The following is a 23,986-nucleotide window of genomic DNA, read 5'->3' as shown; positions in this document are numbered from 1 at the left end:
CACTGTGACCCGAAGAAGGACGTGTTCAGATATAATATGGCACTAAAGGAGGGTTGTGACTGTCCTGAGCTTAGGGAAATGGGTTCTGCCTCAATTGGCTCTTAAGAAAATGCAATGGAGCTTCTGACTAGAGAAAGGAAGAGAGAAGAAATTCTGTTTGGGAATGGGTGATTACAAGTCTCCAAAGGGGAATGACTTTATTCAGGTCTGAGTGCAGAAGATGACAAAGAAAAATGGCAGTGAAAGAAGACTTTGCACAGGATCATTTCAGATGGGAGAAAAGAGCTTTCCATCATTTCCTTTTAGTCCTACAGTGCTTTAGAGCAAATAAAGGGTGATCTGTGGAAAAACATTCTAGCTATGACAGAGTTTCTGCATGCACCAAGTCCTATTAAACACAGAGTATCCTGAAAACAACTTTAAAAACTTGCACACACTTTACAATCTCTTTAAAATATACTTTATAATCAAGTTTAAAATCAGGTAGATTACATACTTTTGAAAATATGGTTACAGGTATTGATTACTGCCTTTTTCTTTTTTTCTCACACCCTGAAACACACACACATGGCAAACACCCAAAAGGTTTTATACCAATCTTGAAAACATGCAGACAAAAGTAACAGCTATATCACACTGGAGTTGATTCATTGCATACAAATGGTTTCTGAAGTACACTCAGAGTTAACTTGCATGTGGGCCATCAAGGACTAAAGCAACATAAAGGTCAGTGCAGTTATGTGCAGTGGAAAATGGGAACATTTTGTTTAGTTGAGTGTAGCCTTTCAATCTGATGAAAACCTGGTACTGGCAAATTCTTTGTTATGTTCAGCTTGGTAACCAAGCTATGAGATACTGGGGAGTGTGCAATCTCCAATTAAGCTATACAATAAGAATAGTATTGATAATATTGGGCAAGTTAGGAACATAATGGAAGGAAAAAAGATCCATATTCCAGTAAGGGTTTTCTGGGCTATAACGGTCTGTTGTTTTATGAGTTTTGCTGCTTGTTTGATTTATTTTTCCATTTAATTCTATTTACATGTTGCTTTATCTATTTCATCTTTGTAGAATGTACAGGCGTACTTCAAATATGGTCGGCTTGAGCTACCCACCAGCTGTAATTGGAGTGCTAAAGGTAAACCCAATAAAAAGGTGTGGAAGGAGAGATTGTACAAAGCATCAAAATAATTATGTGATATTGGACATGATAAAGGAGGGGGGGGGTCTTAATACTTAGCCTTTCCTTCTCTCTGAATTCAGTTAGTTCACATACATGAATCATTTAACTGCCCTAAAGGATTATCCTTTCAATAAAAGAAAGAATAAAATTCAAGACTGCAGCCATTTTCAGGTTGTGAGGTTGCAATTCTGTTCTAGATTACAGTGATTAAAATGAAGAATAGGAATCACAACATTCTGCAAGGAAGAAAGAAAACACAGATGGAGAGAGAGGGAGAAGGAAAAGGCAATTTCCTGCATTGTTCAGCTTTAGGTCTTCAAAGTGGCAATCACTTTATGAAAATGAACTCCTCTGTGAGTTTTGAGGTTTCAGAGTGAAAACAATTAGTCAGAAGTAGTCTAAAAAATAAACAAAGCTTCAATCCATGGGCCAATTGCAAGATTCTTAATTTAGTCAGGAGTTATCAAAACTACAAACAGAAGTTGGCAACCAGCTTCCTACACAGCAGCTTTGCAGATTACATGTTACATGCAGTTCAACCATGCCATGTCATGGTGAAGAAAGGTGATATAGTGGGACAGTACACAGGGCTATTAAGTGTAAAACTCATTAAGAAATCTTGCAGCATTTCTCCACACTAGAAAGATTTACAGTTAGGGTTTCCTTTTCATTTTGAATAGTAGAACTCATCAAAAGATCTGGAGGAATTGCAAGAATGATGAACATGCCTTTCATATACAGAATCAAAGTGTCCACCCACACCTTTTTCTAACTGCATGTTGACAAATGCTAGATTCATTCCTGCAAATGGGATGTAAATTCATTGTTCCTTTGCAACTACACTCCATAGCCAGCTTATGAGGGAAGATATCTATAATGATACCTCTTCTCCTGAGGAACTCAGCAGTAACAAGACAAAGACTCATCACCTACTCTCAGCTGATTTGAGCCATCTAGAATTCCTCCCTTTTTTCTATGTCTTCAAATGATTAGGTTGTAAAAAGAAGTGATCATTTTAGAGGAAGTTAAAATAAACCAGTAACAACAAGGTCATTGACTAATTTTGCTCAGAGTGAAATAGCACCTACCTGGTCACTGTGCACTCTAGAATATTTTTTTTTTCCAAAACTCTTTTGAGAACATGTCTTTACCTGGATGTTTTTGGGCTTGGTAATGGATTTGGTTGAAATGGGAGTTGCTTTGAAGAAATCAAAACAGGCTCCCTAGCAAAGTAGTCACAGTACCAAGCCTGATGCAGTTCAAGAAGCTAGTAAACAGAGCATTTAGAAAGAATTAGTATTTCTCTTCATCTCTTGCTAGATAATAAATGGTGTCACCTCTCTTCTTAGCCTTCCCTAACACTTGAGATTTGAACTCAAACTTCTGCAAGAAGGTTAGACGTTAAACTTTAGATGTCGGAGCTGAGAAGTGAATTTCCCTTATTGATCTCTTGATTGACCAGCCTGCAGCACTAGTATGTCATTTACACCTGACTGTAATTTTCCCAATTAGAATTAGATATTTAATTTACTGTTATAGAGGTTGGAATTTTATATATTTGTTAGCACTTAATGTATCATATCAGCCCAAATAGGAACCATTTCAATGTCTCAGATACTAAAGCAAAACAGGATCTTTTAGGTTTTGTCCTTAGGTGATTAAATTCTGGTGTAGACAATGGCAATATTTAGAATAAACAAACAACATACATGTTCTTAATGGATGCTTCTCAAACACAAGTCACACAATGCTGATAAGTATACTGATGCTATGAGTACATTGATGATTCTACATTGGTTAAATGGATTATGAAGAATTTATTGAAAAAAGAAACTATACATTTATATCACTACTGTAATCCTCGAATTGTGAGAGAAATTAAAGAAATTGAATGATCATGGTAAAAATGGTGACCATATTAATAGTCTTTTCTACCCACTCTTGCAGAATGTAGATGAATGGTCCTTTGATGTATTTGCACTAAATGATGCCAGTGGGGATCATGCACTGAAATTCATTTTCTATGAACTACTCACACGCTATGATCTGATCAACCGTTTCAAGGTCAGTAGTTAGAAGATGGCTATCTTTATTCACTTTGAATTTTGTTCAACTTCCCTCTCATCCTGTTTTTTTCAATCAAAAATGCAATTTTAGTAATCTTTGAAGAATTTGTAAATACTGCACTTTCCCTAACAAGCAAGATGTGATGTAAGTAGTACTTTCAATTGCAGTGAAGCACCATGAGCTAGCTGGGGTTCCAAATGAAATCCATGGGAAATACTGCATTTGATCCTCTGAGAATGGTGGTGTCATCTTCCTGAGCTTTATAGGACCCTCAAGCAGGCAGGCACAAAAGAAAACAAGAGAATATGAAAGCAAATTCAAATTCATTCCAATGAGATTGGCCAGCAAGTCAAAGGAGGTGATTCTACTCCCAACTTTGCTCTCATGAGACCTCATTTGGAGTACTGCATCCAGGTCATCCAGGTCATCCAGGTCTGGAGTTCTCAGCACAGGAAAGACATGGACCTGTTGGAGCCATTGTAGAGGAGGCCACAGGAATGATCAGAGAGCTGGAGCACCTTTCCTGTGAAGAAAGGCCAACAGAGTTAGTGTTGTTAAGCCTGGAGAACAGAAGGTTTTGGGGATTGTTTATTGCAGCCTTCTGGTACTTAAAGGGGACCCGTAAGAAAGATGGGGGAAAGCATTTTAGCAGAGCCTGATGCAGTAGGACAAGGGATAATGATTTTAAACTAAAAGAGGATAGATTTAGACTAGATTTAAACATTTCCATTTCCCAGGGGTACCCACTCACTTTGACAGGAATGATGTCTAGATTCCATAATTTTTCAGGAACTGCCTATGCCTAATGAGACATTAAGGTGTTTACTCAAAGCTATCCTCTGCTTATATGTACCTAAGAGGAGAAAAGCAATGATCTTTCATATGGAAACCTTAGTGTTTAATGTATCTCCTGTCTGAGCAGATGAAACTGGAGAACCCATGTTGCCAGTTACATGCATTACCATCTGGATAGTCTCCTTTCTAGAAATCCCCTGAATTGCATTTCGTCAGGTAATTTCAGTTACTCTTGGAGTCAGGAAAACATGGCAATCCCATAGGATCTGTAGGCTGGATTTTGCTTTAAAACCCAGAGGTCTGATAAATGATAGTCCTCTTGAGTATATAACATTTGCTATATAATGTATTTTCTTGGAAAATCTTAAATGTGAATAGTTATTGTAGTGATTCTTGTGGAAATTATTGTATGACTTTTATTTATTAAGTAGGTCAATTTGGAAGTTGTTAATTAACATTGCACTTTTGGGGTAACAGGTGTGGGTTGTTGGGGAAATGGTAGATTGTCCTGTGCAGGGTATTTGATTGGGTTTTTTACATATTGTATGTTTTGATGGTTTACATATTATGTGTTTTGCAACAGTGGTAGGTGTTTTTTGCACCACTTCATTAGTGGTTTGTCTGGAGTCTCTTCTGCTTTCACTCAGAGCCAGGATTAAAAAATACACAAATGAAACAGATTTTCTTCTGTTCAGGCTTGGTTGTTTACTAAATCTTATCAAAAGCACAGAACGTTCAGCAACACTTCTGGCCACCAGATAGAAGCGAGCAAAATGGAGCGAGATCCAGCTGCTACAAGGCCTCTTAAAGCTAAACAGTCCAATAAAGAAATAAAACCTATATTATTTATACTTTTAACCCAATAACTAAATTCCCACGACTTTCAGTGTGGCACCAACTGTTCAACCAGAAACTGTTACCTGAAACTATGAAGAAGAAGGAAGATGAGCACCGAATGAGACACCACCCAAAATCCTCTATCTTGTTCCATTCTTACTACTATATTATGAAAACCTCTGATTTAAAACCCTTCACCATGTGAAAGCACATACTTCTATTTAACTACACACCTGTGATTTCAACTCCATCACTCAAATTTGGAAGTCTTCTCCAAGGCCTCAGGTCAAAAGCAGTGTTCTCCAGGGATCAGTGCCAGAAAGCACAGAAAGCTCAAAAACCACAGGTTTTTGGGATCCAACAAATAGTAAAGCAGAGATATATTCCAGTGGGTTATGAAGGTAACAGACAGTTGCTTGTAATCTATTTAGAAATATTTCTCCATGGCAATCAATTCAGCTGTTGCTGTTACTTGTGTGTTCCAGACAACATTTTATAGTATACTTATTTCTGTGTATTTGTTTGTGGGAATGATTCACATGAAATGTAATTATGAATGGAAAAAACACTTTGAAGTAGTAACCTGAATTCTCTCTCTCTCTCAAGTGACTGTTTCAATTGTAATAGCATTTTGTTTGTCTGTGAAGTAAAGACAGCTATTTGAGAGCCTCTTATCAAAATACTCCTGTCTGAATGCTAGCCATTAAAGCTGGGGGTTTTTGTTTTTTATTCTTTCTTTTTTTAATTCTGTGATGCTTTACTTAGATTCCCATTTCTGCCTTGGTGTCGTTTGTGGAAGCTCTGGAAGTTGGCTACAGCAAACACAAAAATCCTTATCACAACCTAATGCATGCTGCAGATGTCACACAGACAGTCCATTACCTCCTTTTCAAGACAGGAACAGTGGTAAGTAAAAGACTTGTCATTCTGGATATATAGTGAGTTTACAACAGATTCTGCTTATTAATGAGATAATGATTATCCACAGTAGAACCTGTTTTCACTGTGGACACACTTAATTTGATATGGCTGGGCTAGTAAAGGTAAAGACTTTGGATTATTTAGGAACAGAGGGTAAGTGAAGTTGTTGATAACTCTTTTAACAGTGATCTAAAGAGGATAATGAGAAACCCAAGCTTGGTTTTTCACTCTGCCATGGATCTTGTGTGAATCTGCCAACACACATTTGCTGGAATTAATTTCACCTAATATGTAGAATCATATTGTCTAAGCTTTCTTCTTAAGGTAGGGAGACAGTACATTCAAATGATAATTCATTCCACGTATCTGAGCATAACAAGTGCTGGAATCTGGAAATGCTGATCTTCATCCACCTCTCTACAGCAAAATTATCTGGATTGCCTTGTTCAGAAACCTATGGACAGCTGAAGTCTGACAACAATGCCAGGAATGGGTAGAGGGCTGAAAAAGAAACAGTGCACAATCTGTTCCCACAGTGGTTCTCAAGACAAACAGTAGAAATGCATGAGAATGGACTAGAGAAAATGAAGGAAGATATATTCCAGACTGAAGATCAACCATTGCAGTTTGGATTCAGCTGGGGGCTCAGAAAGTTGCTGGACCACACCACTGGGGAGAATAAGTAGCAGGGAAAATTCAAAGTGTTTAGGATACATATGTGTTCATTCTCTTCTTCCTCCTGGTTACCGTCAGAAAAAGGAACAAAATTACCTTTAGTCTGATTCTGTGGAGCAGATGTTTTCCACACATGATTTGCCTCACTTTTTCCATGCATCTAATTTGCCCTTGCTCTTGCATGGGCAGAAGTGTAGAGGCAAAGGTGACACTGAAAGGAGGTTAATCTGTTAAATGTTTAATAGTTATCTCCTGTTATATCATGGCCATTCAGTGATTACTCTGTTTGTGGCTAGTACTTGAATATGTGTAATTCTGCTCTATTACACTTCATTTCCCTGAGGTCCTTTCACTAACCAGTGTACAGTTCCAGGGTCATGGAATCTTTGCAGTGCAGAGCAGAGCAGACATATGAACCCAGGCCAGCAGATGTTGAGGCTCTTGCTGCAGCTCAGGCCCTCTTGAACACTCATCAATTTTTACAAACTCTGTATCTGAAACCATTGAAAAAAGATAAGGAAAAATCACGTGCCTCAGCCCAAACAAATTCCAACACTCTCTCTCTCATGCAATGAGCACCTTTGATCAGCTATACAAAATCACTGTTAAATCTGTCTGTCAGCATCACTCGTGGTGATATTTGTATGCTGATGGTACCTTTTTCTGTGCAGCTCAATAAGAAACCCAAAAAAATGCTGCCACCAGTGTCTGCTGGGTGATGGAGTACAGACAGAGAGGTACAAGCTAGCAAGGCATAGTGCAGCTCTTGCTATGTCTTTTAGGCTACTTTCAACAACCATAGAGTTGCTCACACTTAGAACTATATTTTGTGTATATGATCTGCATTTTTGCAGTTCCTTGATTGCCACACAGGTGTTGCTTCCAATTCTGAAGCCAGAACTGGATGCTATTCCTTGAGGAGTCACACACTCCACTGCTTCCTGTAGACATCCCAAATCTCCTGTGTTGAATGCAGATTGCACTTGTGAATTTCAGTCACACTGCAATTAGAGCAGTAAATGCTGATGTTTATCAGAAGACCATTTGGAAAGAGTAGGTGCTATCTGTCTCAAGAGCTGATTCAGAAAGGCTGATCCTAATGGAAGTTGTCCCTTGCTTCTGATTGTGCCTGAAGTAAAGAGGATTTAGGTCAGAATTGTGGCTAATACAGTTACCTACTTAAAATCTCCTGTGAGATACTAAATTGGTCACTGTTGCTTTTCGGACCGTTAGTTAATGAAAATGCACTGTAAACTGCAATCACTAAAAACAGGTGCAATGTTGAGTAATGTGAATTGTGTTCTAGTGGTGAGGAATTCCCTTTTTCTCCTCAAACCATGGAAGAAGGGCAGTTTTCATGTGAGGCTACTCTGCTCCAGAAGGTTACTGGGTTAAAGCAGCTGACCAAATGTAGCTGACCTCCATCCTATGTAGTTCAGAACTACCTTTTTTCCCATCTTGCTGCTTCTTGATCTGTTAGTCATTTAGCAGCAACTCAGATTGAGTCATTCAGTGAATGAATTACTACTATTTCATTCTAGCCTGTGATGCACCAGTGCTGAATGGGATTTCCTATCCTGTCTCTGAATGCAATAAAGCAAGGAAAGTGTTAAAAAAGAGAGAACCAGAAGGACCTGAAAATACATGAATAAGCATGACAGAAATTTGGACATTTTTCTTCTGAGAGAATGCAGTGGACTAGAAAGAAAGAAAAAAACAAACCCAAAATAAACCCCCAAAGCCAAACTAAACCAACCTCTGTTTCAGAGGAAGAGGAGAGCTGAAATCACAGAATCAACCAGATTGGAAAATACCTTTGAGATCATTGAGTCCAACCTATGACTTAACACTACCTTTTCAACTAGACCATGGCACTGAGTGCTACATCCAGTCTTTTCGTAAACACCTTCAGGGATGGTGACTTCAACACCTCCCTTGGCAGCCCATTCCAATGCCCAGTCATTTTCTGTGAAGAACTTCTTCCTAATATCCAGCCTACACCTCTGCTGGTGCAACTTCAGGCTGCTCTTGTCTTATAGGTCGTTGCCTGGGAGAAGAGACTGACCCCCACCTGGTTGCTGCCTGCTTTGAGAGTTATAGAGTCAAATGATCTCTCTCCTGAGCCTTCTTTTCTCGATGCTAAACAACGCCCGCTCCCCCAGCCACCCCTCACTGGACTTGTGTTCCAGACCCTTCACCAGCCTTGTTGCCCTTCTCTGGACATGCTCCAGCATCTTAACATCCTTCCTAAACTGAGGGGCCCAGAACTGGACACAGCACTCAAGGTGTGGCCTCACCAGGGCTGAGTACAGGGTAAGAATCACTTCCCTGGTCCTGCTGGCCACACTATTCCTGATCCAGGACAGGATGCCATTGGCCTTCTTGGCCACCAGGACACACTGCTGGCTCATGTTCAGCTGGCTGTCAACCAGTACCCCCAGGTTCCTTTCTGCCTGGGCACTGTCCAGCCACAATGTCCCCATGTATTCTTACCGCAATTAGCTACACACACAATAGCCCATGCAAACCAGTATGATGGAGCTGTAGACCAGAGGAGTGTCTTCTGCTTCCCAGGAATATTCCCAAGCACTAATCATTCCCACACCCAAATAAATATCTGCAATTTGGTTTAGCATCTAATATAGCACAATAGGAAAGCACTCCACAAACTCACAGCACTGCGACATTTCAGCTGTGTTTCTCTTGTTTGAATGCTTTTGTAAACTTTGGTTTTAGGTTTTATCTTTCTTCTTTGTTTTCATCTCACCCTCCCTAAACTATACAACCAAACTCAAAGTGCATAGATCAGTGCAGTTTGAAAATGAGAAGTCCTCAGTCTTAATGTTCTGCTCACAGCAGGGCTAGTTTCTTACACGCATAGTGTGTTCACACACAGTAAAGAAACATAAGGGGCATTTTCCTCTTTCCAGGACTTGCTCACATCAGTATCTTATAATTACTGTAGTATGTATAGTTCTTTAGTTCATCACTTCTACAATGTTTATGTATGCAACTTGGACATGCTAGAACACAAGATTTTGATTTGAGAAGTGTGTTAGGGCTATTGGTTTAATTCTCACCAACGGGATGAAAACCAGTTGTGAAAAATTTGCATACGAAAATAGTAAAAAAACCCCTAATTTTTCTTGCTAACTAGTTATTTGTAATGTGGAAAAAAGTTGCTTTTTCACATTTAAATAGTCTATATAGTTAAAATTTGTTCCAGTCTTAAAAGTAAGAAACACATTTCTGGTTTGTCTTCATATGGTTCATTGGTTTTTTTCATGCTCCCTGTTATTTATGAACTCACTGAAGAGTTTTATTTCATCCCTCTTATTTTTTTTTTAAATATTTTCGATTCAGTCTTCTTTCCCTCTCCTTTTGTAAAATTTCATCAGCTTTCCTCTTATTTTTTCCCTAAGGATGATGCTTTGGAGTTAGTTTTTTATACTTTATTGTATGGACTACAAAGTTTTTGTCTCTCTCATAGAGAAAATGTTGAAAGAGAATTTGGAAGTAATCTGATGTTTATCTCATAGAGGATTCGCATACAAGCATGATATGCAGGAACAGCTTCCAAGAGCTGACATACTTTTTGCTCATTTTGTTCCTTCCTTTATTTAACTCAGTTGTTCAGCTCTGATTATTACTTTCTTTGGTGTTGTTTTCTGATTTATCTTATAACTGTTTGGAAATACCATGATCTCTTTTTTAAGAGATCTCTTTTTAACCTAGACAATGATGGGAAAATTGTAAAGCTTAAGAATTCTTTCTCTGATACTGACAAGAATTGCAGGAGACCATTTCCTGTAGCAGACCTGAAAACTGAAAGTGCAGGACTTCTGTCACATCTTTTAGCACTGAAGAGAGATAATTTTCTCCACTAGCCTATTGCAATTAATAAGCAGATCATCATAAACTTTGAAAGTAATACCTACTTTAAAATAAAAGCTAATTAACTCTTGGGAAGGAAACTAGTTAATTACTTACATTGTAGCAATTTTTTGGAAATGCTTTTTTTTGGTAAGATTTGGAAACACTACTCTTTGCTCTTCCTTCTTCTTTCTATATTCATCAATCCTTTTGCTTACATGCAAATTAGCTACCCTAATAGCTAATGCTTCACATTTGTTGTATGTTTCTGAAAGGCAATCGTGCTTCCTTGCCCTTTTTTTTCATTCTGGAAGCCAATACTTGGTATTTCATGCTTTTTACACTCCACCATTTCTGACTTCCTAGCATCATAGAAAGTTTGATACAATTTTATTCTGGATTGGTTTTGTCAGAAAATCAAAAAAAAATCAAAACCATTCACATTTCCTTGCTCTTTTCATCTTTTGTGACACTGTTCTGCTGTTCTTTGTGGTTTTGTTCTTTAAAAATTATCTCTCTGTCTCCAAGATGAAATCCACTACAAAGCAGAGAAATGTAAGGTCAGCACTTTGATGGAGATTGCATCCATTCTCTGCAGGCTCTTTGTCATCTTGTTTGTTTTCACTTGCAAGGTTGTGGCAGGAAAAAGGGACTAAGAGGTTCCAGTTAATTACTTCCTTGTGTTACTTACAAGTCAATTTTGACTTTGTTCTACTTACACTGCTTTATTTATTACCAACAATTAACAGCTCTAATTCCAGTTTTATTCTGAGTGATCTTCCTGGAATGCTGTTATGATTCTTAATACTGCTAATACAAGATACTGCTAATAATGAGATCTAATGCACCCTATTTTAAAGCCTACCTTACCCAAAATTGTTCAACAAGTGATGCTTTGGTAAGGTATGCAAGTCAGCACTTTTCCTGTATGTGTCTTAAGAGACAAGGTAGGAAGCCTCAAACACTAAGGCTCATTGCCTCAGTGATACTTTAAGACTTGGGTCATGAGATCTTGTTAGTGTGGGAATTTTCAGATGCCGTCCAGATGGTCTGAAGTGGATGTGTTGGACTACCTGAATGTGTTCTGAATAAGTTCTGTACAGGCTTGCTCTGGCTGTTTCTGAGCACTCGTGCCCTGATTTTTTTAATATCATTTGCAGTCTCTCTTTTTAGTCATGGCAGACCCCTGTTAGCAATGAAACTCCAGATCTAGACATGTAGCCTGGAAACCCTAGCTACACTTTTTGCCCCATTGCAGTTGTTAGAAGTTGTTGCTTGAAAATTGAATTAAAGTTTTTAATAATTTGGAAATAATTCCTATTCACAAGTCACACCAGGAAACAAAATTGACTATCTCCAGCATCAGTGCTCTCCAGGCATGTCCTGGATCAATTGTGTAGATATGAGAAAACAGTGAAATTTTGGTTTCTGATAATTTCTTGCACTCCTCACCATCCTGTCTCTCTTGCTATGAAAAAAGAAAAAAAATAAAAAAAGAAGAAAAAAAAAGAAAATCCCAAAACAAACAAAAAGAAAGAACCCAATCCCAAGAACTATCTTGTTTATGGCCAGCAGCATTGTGTGAAATATCTCTGGGCTATGTTTTCAAATGACATCCTTAATTTAAGAGAATCTTAAATACTGAGACTTGTTCCATTCTTCACTGGTTATGCAGAGATGACTGTGAAACACAGATAAAGAGCTAGACAGGTCGCTGTGTGCAGAGTCCCAATGTTACCTGTGCTTCCCTGCACATGCTTAACACACTAGTGGTGGCCCCTAAGCTATAGTAGATGTCTAGAATAGATTTGAATAAATATACTGAATAATGTAATATATTTGAATAATATATTTGAATAAAAAGGCAGTTTTTATATGAATGTCTGCCAAAATGTTTGCAGGATGACAGTGAGGTGTTACAGAAGTATTTGGCAATCACAGTGGTAAATGCTTTTTCTAAATGTAATACATTTAAGCATATAATACAAATATTTACAGTATCTACAGTATCTAAAACCTCTGACTCCAAAGTGCTTGATGTAAACAACCTTCCTTGTGGGCTACCAGCAAAAAGCAGACAATAAAATGATTTGTTGACTCAGATAAAAATTATTAAAACCATCTACAATGAATAACAAATAATTTATAAATCTAAGGCAAAAGCGACTTAAGCATTGTAAAATAAAGCTTTGACTCGGGAATTAGAAAAAATCCCACAAACTTGAGGGCTTTCTCAAGTATTTTTAAAAATTATAAATAAATAACAGGATGTTAATATTCTGATGTTATCTTCCTTATTCTCCTCATGATTCAGACTTTTAGTTTTCTAAAAAATAGTGACATTCTTCTGTATCTGATTCTCTGCTACTCAGGTAAACTGAACTGAAAATACATGTTATGTGTTTACCTGCACATCTATAACCCAGTTCCCATTGATGAACCCTGATTTTCTTGAGTTTTCCTTGTTTCTCTTCTTCAAACATTGATCCTTCAGAAGGGCACTTTTCCCCTTGTTCTGCCTTAAACCTTTTTATCTCCTGAAACAATTTTGCTGAAATTCATTTTATTTAGATGAAGGTCCAGGATGAACACTGGTTTGGCTTTTTTGAATCAACCAGAGAAGTTTGCTTTAAAACAGCTGGTAACTGCAGAGGAAATATAATGACATGCAACACTGACTGTCAACAAAGGATAAAGAACTTACCTTAGAAGACAAAAGCCTGAGAAAATGACAACTTACCTGATTGTGCTGTAATCTCTTTTCAGCATTGGCTCACAGAGCTGGAGATCTTCGCAATGATTTTTGCAGCTGCCATACATGACTATGAACACACTGGAACCACCAACAATTTTCACATCCAAACACGGTGAGGCCACTGTAAATCATGATGAAGGGTTGGGAAATAGAGGGAGAAACCTTTGGAGAAAAACAGCACAGCCACCTTAGAAAAGTGTAGAAACTTCTGCTTTCAAGTGTTACATGAGGAAAGTTCACTTTCTCAGGTTACATTTAATTTTCTCTTGTTCAAGCATTCACAATGGAATTCATGTACTCTAAATTCATGAGCATTGTTTCATGTTAATAACCAGGAAAAGCAAAGTTCCAAAAAAATTTTCATGTAAAGTTTTCAAAGACAAATGGCTGTATAGAGTGATGTATTTAGATAAAGTTTTGAAGGAGATCCTGTAATTTTACAATTTTTTCTCCTTGTTGAATTTGAAGAATCAAAAATTATCAGCATAAATTAGGTATTCAGCTGTTTTTGTTGCATTCATCAGTGAACATGAACACTACACATACTATTTTTGCTTGAGTGGAAAACCACACCTGCAGTACCAGGATATGCTTGCCTCTACCTAATCATGGAAATACTTTTTTAAAGCATCATAAGTTGCTAGAGTGTCATTAACTGATCACAAACTAGGCTGTACCATTGTATTTTATAAAGCTTTTGGGATGATGGAAGAGAGGAAAATAAGATAAAGATGGCAGCAAAATTCAGAAGTGTGCAAAGATTATAAAGTCTCTAGTTTTAGTGATAATTTGGCGTCTATTGTCTGTGTATTATTTTGACAATAGGAGTGTATTGGTAGAAATGCCAAAATGTTTAAATGCCCACAGCTGACAGTACACACTTGGGCATTTCTAAGATGCATTGCAATTAAATTAGGTTACATGTCTGTCATTAAAATAGATGTCTGTAGTGTGTTAGCTGAACCTTTCTGTGCACCAGTAATGGTTTCTAGGATAAAGCACACATATGAACAGTAAAAACTGGGAATGTAGAAAGAAGTCTCTGTCTCTATTCGGGTGAAGCTACACTACTCTTCTTACAGCTTCATGCATACAGGAATTAGGGATCTGCTGTACTTTCCAAATACTTATAAAAAATATTCTAGGAAGGACAGTCTTAATTTAATTTTTCTAACATTGAACATCAGATGCTGTGAAGTGTCAGATGATAAAAGCTTACACACCTCTCACAGCTTTCAGCACTTGTTTTCAAGTACATTACAAGACAATTAGGTGTCTCACATCTGGTGAAAGATTTTGAAGTATTCTTTAGATTTCTTTTACTGTGGAACAGCAATTAACAAAGTATTACAAGTACTCTTAAAATGCTCACATCTGTTCTATAGACTTAATTGCTGTAGCTGATCAATAGAAAACTTCAGAGTCTCTCTAGACAGGGAAGAAACAACCTTTCTTATGTTTTCTTTTAAATGCTAGGTCAGACTCAGCCATTCTATATAATGACCGGTCTGTGCTTGAAAATCACCATGTTAGTGCGGCGTATCGTCTTCTGCAAGATGATGAAGAGATGAATATTTTGTCTAATCTCTCAAAGGATGATTGGAGGTAAAAATTAACATGGTGTCTCCCTAGGAATATTGCAGCATCATCATTGACTAGTATTACCTTGTTTGAATAGCAATATGCATTTTTGTACATTATGTATTAGTCTTTCTATGCTACAAGATAAAGAACTTTAAAGATGTTTGTCTTATTTATTCCTGCTTTCAATTTTCACTTCTGATAGTGAGCCTAGCCTTTGTGACAATGGGCTAGAGTATACAAATTTTCTCCCATATAATTATTAAGTATCACAGAGACACTCTTTGTATACATATAATTGAGTGTAGAGCTAGCCTGCTGTTTCTTTGTCCTAAAGCATAAATATAACCTTTATCTACTTTAACACTTCCTGGCTGGAAATTATGAATGGGATTTAATGCAAAACACAATCCAGTCCAGGGAGCACAGACCTACTACATATACTTAGGAGATTTAAGAAGCCATAATTTAAAATTAGCCTCATGAAATATATAATTAATGTGCCAAAATGATCCCATTGTTAACTTTCTAATAGCAGACAGTTCAAAGTGATGACAGTTTTCTGTTTTTATGGGGTTTTGTGAATTTCAAGGGGTGATAATTTAAAAACATCCTAGTGTGCTGGACAGGAGGAATCCAGCCCCATGGTCTTTTTAATGAGAGAGGAAGCAACTTATGAAATCCTATGTTATACACAGTGACTTCTACATATTCTTAAATATAACATAGTGCTGAGGAGTTTTTAAATCTAATTTTAACAGAATTGTGGGGAAACAAGCCTGTCCCTGGGGCTGGCTTCTACCAAGATGGTCAGTGAAGGCTCTGCTTGCTAAACTATTTAGCCTGATTTTCCTACTTATTTCAACTTTTTGACAGTGATATGATCCTATAGCCAAACACCAGCAACTAACAATGCTGATTTCAGTCGATAGGAGTGCTGTGGAGGAGTGTCCTGAAAACTCCATATATGAAATACTGTCATGGTGGGCAGCAAGAAGGAACAGAAAGAAAATAACTCCACTGAGATATCAAAACCTTTTTTAGGTACAGATGGAAATGACTTGTCAAATATTGACAGAAAATTACTGCTTCATTTAATGTTGGTGAGGAAACATAAGGAACTAAGTGACTAGAAGCATCAGGCTTAGAGCCACTGTCTACAAGGAGCAGCTACGGTTTTTAGTGGATTAGCTAATTGAGTTTGCTTCATTGCATGATACTGACTTAAGTAAATGGTCTGCTTTTGAGCTTTAAACTGTTTAAAACTTTTGATTGTATCAAAGCCAGTTCCAGATATTTCTCATTGATTCTGTAGTGCCAGTATATGTGTTCTGTTGATACAATGTTCTTAGAACCAAAGTTTCAAAATTAACCCATCTGTTTTAAAAACATATTGTAACTGCTTGAGCAGAAAAATTCAGTGGTTTGGATAGCTTATTTGTTCTCTCTCAAGTATGATTTTATAGCTGGTGATCAAGCAGCAGTGTTGCAGAATAAAAAGCATTGTCTGGAAATGCTGTAATTCCAAAACATTGATTTCTAAGTGTTTTTGGTTTTGACTATGAAATCACATAGGCAAACATTTGGGAAGCACTGTAAACATCAACTGACTTCAGCAAAATCTCAAGTATTGAAAAATAAAGTCCAAGAAGCCCAGAGTTTCCTCATTCTAGGACTCAAAATATGACCCTCAGTGTTGAAGGATGCTTTGGGCAACTAATAAGATGTGCCCAAATCAAACTTCACTTTTTTAGACTGATAAATCTCCCTCTGCAAAAGGCCTGAGTGATGTTTTTGGAATATAAATTGAGTACCTTTCTGAGCTGAGCTCTTCTTTTTTCACATTACTAAGAAATGAAGACTTGATGATCTGCATACCTAGATATCTTTATGGATTTTATAATTTTTTGTATTCAGTATCTAATTGTATCTAATTGTATCTAATTGGGGAATGTATTTTCAGGAAAGATATATAGAAAATTAGAGACACATTTCTTAGTTGAAAAATACATGGCCATGGGTTTTGTAAGGAAAGCAGATGAGAGTGGAAGAGAACTTTTGGGTTACAGACATGAAGAAAAGAGTTGAATGCTTAAACTACTTTTTCTTTCCCCCACAGAGAAATATGTATATTAATCTGGTGCTTATTAAATATTTGAAAATTAATTGAATTGCTGCCTTTTATGAATCCCATTTGTGCAAGTTATTAAATGAAAAAAACTATAACTATAGTTAACTAAAACTATAGTTGGATTTTTACTGTCTTTTAGGAGAAAGAGAGAGAGAGAGAGAGAGAGGATGTAGCTGGGGAGGAGGTACTGAAGAGCACTGTTATTTTCCTTTAATGAAAAACATTGTGGATTATGAAGATCTCAGGACATCTTTTCCGTATTCCTACCATACTTGATATTATGATGCCACATGACCAGGAGTAAAACAAGATTAATTTAGTTCTTAAAGTGCCAATGGAAGTTTATCTCCAGGGTATTTCCTGGGTCTGAGTTGATAGGCAAGCTATCTTTATTGAAAAATGTTTTGATATGACCACATTTGTGAATACTTAACGTGATGCATTTGTGGCTTTCTCAAAGAGATTAATTCAAGTATGTGTCCAAACTTACCAGTTTGATATAGCAGGCATATTATAGGGGCATAATCATCTTTCCTTTTTCACCAGCTTGCACTATTTCTTATTTTCTTATTATACAGTTTTTTGTTGCCTACATTTTAAAGAGCTGGACAATTTTTCTGTAGTCAAGTTGTGGAAGAAATTACTCAGAAAAGTTAGTATTTAAATGAATTAACATTTATTCTTCATGACCTTCTTCCTTAACACAAAACTGTGTTTGAATACTACAGAATAAATGAGAAAAAGATATTACACAAATACCTAGGGGATATCTGACTTTATTGTCTCACTGGTAACAAGAAGAGAGGGCTGAATTTGCCTGCCTGTTCAACATTTATCAATAATAATATTTATAAAGCGAAATATTCATTGCTATGGTTTGGATTGTTTTTTTTGACAGTAGCAATGTGTTGATATTTAGAAGTAGTGCAGCCTCTTCTCTTACCTGATTTCTTTGAGTTTGTCAAATATTTCTCTAAAGAACAATTGGAAACTTTTTCAGTTGACTTGCTTTTCCTCTGCTTTTATATACTGTGCTTCTCTAATAGAATGATGTTGGCCCAGATGAAAAACAGATCACTCTGAAAGTATGTAATGTAACATATTAACATGCTTCTTGTAATTACTAGAATAATTAAATATAGTCAAGAGATACTTCAGTGGAAAACATCTTGTAAAATATTTCCAGGGTCTATTTAGACAGAGCTGCTAGGCAGCATGCAGGGTGCAGCACCATAATGTGTAGTGTAGACTTTGAAGATTATTTCAGAAACAAGATCGTCAGAGCAAAAATAACAGATGTGTGTATTCTAGGCTCTAATCTGACTCAGATGCAAAACCAAGAAATTGATAAATATCTATCTTCCATTCAGTCAGTAATGAATTTCAGCATTATATCAACTTAGCACCAAATGCACAAATTTATAATCTTCTAATGTTACATCTTTTGAGATCTTCCATGCATTGCCTCTAACTTTTACCTATTAATTTTCAAAGTTACATGCTGTTTAGATGCCTGTTGTTTGAAGTGACAAATAAGAACTTTTCAGTAGTGAAATCCTTTATTTTTTGCCATCTCTGGAGTATTTTTCATCTCTGTTTCGGAGAAAAAGATGATCTGAAATATGTGTAGAGGTCAGAGAATGTGCATGTTTCAGATTTACATTTATGAATGGGAAAGTAGTATTTGTGTGCTTACAAGCATATGTACATTCTTGCACAGCAATCACTGACTCATGTGCCTGAATGAAGCCCTTTGCTTTTATTTCCTAGTGCAATAAGTTATGCCTGAAGTAACCCATGCAGAGCAGTATGGTGGAGTATGTAGTCCAGAGGATGTAGTGAAAAGTCTGCTGTTTCCCAGCATTAATTTTTCCCACAGCATTATCACACTATATGCTTGTAAAAGTATATTTATGTGCATTTGGGTTCTTCTCTCTTGGTTGTTTTAACAGAGATGTTTGTGCAGCTGGAAACCGAGCAGGACTGGGGGGAGGGGGGGATTAAAAAAAATAAATAATCCATCATATAATTTTTTGTTATATGCTGTTAATTATATAACTGATTGTACTTATGGGTTGGGAGGAGGAGGTGAAGGGGGTGAAGACCATGGCCAGCTGATACCATCAGTGTTGCAGAACTCTGGTAGTGAGGCATCACTATGTGCCACCCATGAGACTAGATAAGGATAGCAGTCTTGGGTCTGTACACAGTTGAGTGCAGCTACTATAGCCAAGAGAGGAATCATCACAATGGATTTCATGAGACATTCATAAAAAGGAGAATAGTGATTTATTTTTAAATTAATGCTGACCCATTTCTGAATCTTCCAAATCCTGAGTATGCTAAACTTGAACTCTTCTTCCTCTGTTAATCTGTAGAGACTTGCTCAGAGAGAAAGAGAAAAGAAATTTGTATTGTGTGCTAGATCATAATATTCTGGTATTTTAAACCATTTAGGCCATCCATATCCTCTTCAGAGAAATTTCAATTGGAGACTAAACTAGTGTTGTAATACTACTACTAATGATGATGATGATAATTATAATAAGAATAATGAAAATATGAGAGAGAGAGAAATAACATCTGAGGGAAGCAAACAATGAACACTGTTCACTACCTGCTGACTGATGCCTAGTCTATCACCAAGCAGTGATCACTGGCTGCAGTTTATGTATTGGGCATGATGTTCTATGGTATAGAGCCTGCCTTTGGCCAGTTTGGATCAACTGCCCTGGCTATGCTCTCTCCCAGCTTACTCTGCTCACTGTCAGAGTATGGGAAACTCAAAAGTCTGTGATTTGGAGTAAGTACTTATCAACAACAAAATCATCAGTGTGTTATCAACATTATTATCATATTAAATGCAAAACACTGTACCAGCTAAGAAGAAAATTAACTGTAGCCCAAAAAACCAAACCAAAACAAAAAACAAAACTAAAACAACAAAAAACCCCCAAAACAGGACAGAAAGTTTGCTTAACAAAATCTTATACAGGAATAGTTTGAATAAATAATAGTAGGGAAGTACTGCAGGTTCTCAAAAGTCTTTATTTCATATATGTATCATATATACTAGGTTATTTTTTTAATGTGGTGGTTTTCCACCATATGATTCAATTTTAAATGTTCATATTGACCAGTTGAATCAGGTTTCCTGATTCTGAGGCTTTAAACACTCTTCTCCCTTCCTTCTAAGAATGCCCTAGAAAATAAAACAATTTAAGAAGTTTGTACTTAATTGAAAAAGGAGTACTAATACCAATGTGCTCTTCAGAAAACATCTAATATTTTTCTCACTGAGGATTAGCCACCTAGCTTCATTTGCATTCCTCTCATTTCTGTGTTTGTGCAGAAAATCCTTCATCCTCTTCCCCATCCCTGAAAGAAGAATAAAGAGTTACATACAAAAGCATTGCTGTCAATAATTTGCAGACAAAAGAAGCTGGAGTGTGTCTGATGCTGTTTTTTGTGCTTCTCTTTCCTTTCTGCTCTCGTGGTGATGCTATCCAAAAGGGAATTTAGAGCTCTAGTCATTGAGATGGTGTTGGCTACCGACATGTCCTGTCACTTCCAGCAAATCAAAGCTATGAAGAATGCTTTGCAGCAACCAGAAGGGTGAGTCACTTCACAACATAGTGCAGTGAGGGGGCTGCATTTCAGCTGGTGCTTTGTCAGTGTTTGACTTCAAAAGTGCCTCTCCAGAGGCCCTTTCTTTCTTTGATATCTACAGCAATTTTCTTTCTGCTGTTGAATTTTGAATTAATTCACTTAGAGAGGGGTGAGCACATGTCTATGTGCACATCTATATTCTGTGCTGGTGGCCCAAAATTTTTCAAATGTCAACATTGTTGGGACCAGCCTGACTGGGCATTTCCCTGGTGGGTATCACCAAAGACATGATTCATTAGAGTGATCTTTATAATTGAGTATGACTTATAAGTTATTAGACCTGCAGAACATAACTTACACTTTGCCCTTATGCAGCTGGTAACAGCTGTCACCCCTGGAAGGGGCCTGCTTCATAACCATAGAACAGATGAAAACTTGAGATCCTCTGAGGGAAGGACTGGAAAATAACAGATGGAGCAGTATGGGGGAAGCCTTTTCTTCTTCACAGTATGCCACTGGGAGCTGTAATATTTTGTCCACAGCTCTTCCCCAAAAAATTCCTTCTATATTGCTCTGTGCAATGGTCAGTTTTTTCACCCTGGACACAGTTATGTCCAGAGTCTCCCAGAATTATACCATTATATCAGAACTACACCTATATCAGGGCAGGGCGTGGCTAGCCACCTGATCCCCTCAGAAGCTACAACTCTTTAAACCATTTTAGATAGCCAAAGAGCAGAATTAAGTAATGAAAACACCCATACCAAGAAAACATTTTTTACTGGGTTCTTGGGCTAATCTCTTAGGTTATGGTCGTAAGAAATCACCATCATTTTTTTTCTGTTAAATCAGGGTTCCCTTCTGTACACACACTAGTTTTCTATCAGTAAAACATTTATTGGTTATTGTGTAGACTTGTCAGAGCCCCAGAGATCCCCGCTGTTCATTACAGTGGGATGATAGGGACCATCTTTTCTTCTGAGTTGCATAAAATACAGCAATGATGAAATGGGGAGCCAAGCAGCTCTTCAAGACTGCTAATGTGGACAAGCAAGCCTGGAAAGTTGCTGAGCAAGGCTGGGCAATATTTCTTTTTGCATTTCTTAGTATCTCTTTTAAAACAGGAGTAATGTATGTTGGAGAAATAAGACAGTCTTGCAGAGTTGTCTGATTTTATGATCAGGGAAACCACTTCAAAATAAAGATTCTAGTTACCTTTCTTTCCTGTAGGTAAGATTTTTGATGTTCCTCCCTGCAAGAGCAGACAATTAATTTTTTTGATCCTTTTTCAGAATTGACAAGCCGAAAGCCTTATCACTGTTATTGCATACAGCAGATATCAGTCATCCAGCCAAGGCCTGGGATCTCCATCATCGCTGGACCATGTCTCTGCTAGAGGAGTTCTTCAGACAGGTAAAGCTAGGGAAGTTACTTTCTTTTCTGCAGTTCAGAGGGAGCATGTAGGATTGAGTAAGGTAGTAGGAAAATATTAACACAGTTATGTTGCTTTTTCTCTGATGTTTTTAAGAGCCTTCTAAATAATATGAATCTTTCTCCTCTAGCACCATTAGCACTGGCTAGTATCCCTCTTAGGAAGTTAGTGTCTGATACATTCCCTAGAAACATTACCTACATAGTAGAAATCCTAATTTGGGAAGCTATGATGCCTTTCAAATTAAGATGGAATATATGTCACTCTACTTATTTCTAGAACCATAAAACCATGTTTACTTTATTGTACATGTATATGTACTTTATAGAACTCTAGTGACATTGTTGTGACATTGTGGATGTGAAAAAGGCTTAGTTTGCCCTTACTTTAAAAGAAGTAATCAAAATTATAGTTCATAGTGGACCACTTGTTGACACACCCACAAATCAGTGAACTCTGTGTGATGGATATAAGGTTCTCAAATTATTAATAAAAAACATTTAAATTTTTTTTTTAAAAAGGGTAAAAGTAAATGGATCACTTAAGGAATGTATAGGATACCTTTCTCCACTATGAATTACTAACCTGAGCAGTGCTAGCCAATAATTTCATGTTGTATAGTAAATCTAAGTGCAAAAGGGAAAAATATGACAATTCTTTAAGAGTTCTGACAATTTAAAAAAAATGGTTTCTGATTTTAAAGTCACTGCAGTAATCCCCACACCCACCCCCTTTTTTTTTTTTTTTTTTTTTTTTTTACAAGGATATTGCTAAAATTTGCTTTGAAATTAATCCTTTGGTTTGTTTTTCAAACCAAGAATCATTTTACTGGGTGGAAGCCAATAGCTCATACCTGCAACTGATTCTGTCTTACCACCTAAGAGGCTCTTGCAAGTCAGATGATTTTAACATTAATTTTAGGGGAAAATCCGTGCATATTTATGCTTTTCTAGCTCAAAGTTATACTAGATGTGTTAAAATGCATGACTGCCAAGGACTTGTGAGGGACTTGTGAGGGAATTAAGATTACCTCATAGTAAGATGTGAGACCATGAAACCTCCAAGTTTTGATTTATTTTACACATGTAATAAAGATAAAACTATTATTTTATATATTTGAAAGAGTATTTTAATTTCATCCAACAAATTCTACTTTAGTTTTGTATGATGATTAACAACTTTTAGATGAAACTATATATAAAACTTGTATTCTAATTCCAAATTCAGATGCAGTATTAATTTCCTCTTCAGGAAAACCATTAAGCTTACCATGAAGCATGGATTTGTGTTCATTGAAGTTATTTAGTGCTAGATCAATGAGTACATCCCTACTTGACATTAGAAAAAAACACACACACTTCTCACAAATTGATGTCCTAGTTCTGGCCAGGACAGGGTTAATTTTTGCAGTGGCCAGGAGGTGGCATGGCTAGGACCTGGAGGTTGTTCTATTCCATTTCACTTTATTTTCCAGGGATATAGGAGGGGCTGTTTTATGGGTTGGGATGATATTGCATGTGAATCACTACCTCTCTCTTGAACTTTCTTATCTTATTGCTGTTTCCAGTAGATCATTGTTATTTCAGTTGCTAACTTTTACATCTTGTGCCTCCAATTGTCCTCCCAGACCATTGCAGGGGGAGAGTGAGAGAAAGGGGAAGACAGGAGTAAGTGAGTAGAACATGGTTTAGAGTTTTTGGTGGGAGCACTACACTGAAGAATACCATTCCTAAACCAAAACAGTCTAGTTTGGCACCCACTATTGGTCCTCAAAGAGTTGAGATAACATCAGATATCACCACAGAGTGTTGGAAAAAAAATGCACCTAAGCATTAGTTTTACTGTGTATGGAGCCACTGGTGACAGTGTTGCTTGGTCTGTTCACAAGGTTGCTACCTAACCCTGTTAGTGAAGCCATGCAGCTGGGATCCCTGTCCCAGGATGTGGGCATTGACAAAGGGATTGGGAAGAGGACAGAAACTCTTAGCCTCTGGAGCAACTCCCATCAAGTGTGAGAGAAAGGTATTAATTCCCACAACTATGTTCTAGTAGTCAAGTAGTCAAGCAGGGGGAAAGCTGTGGAGAGCTGTATCCAGTATCTGAGAGAATTAGCTGGTGACCTATAGA

General features: G+C 37.1%; 1 protein-coding gene across 5 annotated transcripts in view; it reads left to right on the top strand.

The window, feature by feature from the left end:
• Positions 1 to 23,986, top strand: part of PDE1C (phosphodiesterase 1C) — a 200,321-nt gene that overhangs the window by 127,702 nt on the left and 48,633 nt on the right. For all 5 annotated transcript variants that reach the window (XM_079301993.1, XM_079301992.1, XM_079301995.1 and 2 more), the window contains exons 6-12: positions 1,072 to 1,138; positions 3,131 to 3,247; positions 5,648 to 5,788; positions 13,118 to 13,218; positions 14,583 to 14,711; positions 20,332 to 20,433; positions 21,720 to 21,840. In XM_079301993.1, coding sequence (XP_079158119.1) covers positions 1,072 to 1,138; positions 3,131 to 3,247; positions 5,648 to 5,788; positions 13,118 to 13,218; positions 14,583 to 14,711; positions 20,332 to 20,433; positions 21,720 to 21,840 — 778 coding nt within the window. The remainder of the gene's footprint in view (positions 1 to 1,071; positions 1,139 to 3,130; positions 3,248 to 5,647; positions 5,789 to 13,117; positions 13,219 to 14,582; positions 14,712 to 20,331; positions 20,434 to 21,719; positions 21,841 to 23,986) is intronic.

The sequence above is a fragment of the Erithacus rubecula genome (assembly GCF_903797595.1).
Source record: "Erithacus rubecula genome assembly, chromosome: 3".
NCBI lineage: Eukaryota > Metazoa > Chordata > Aves > Passeriformes > Muscicapidae > Erithacus > Erithacus rubecula.
Note: the sequence above shows the minus strand (reverse complement) of the source record. Positions and strands in the feature narration are given on the sequence as shown.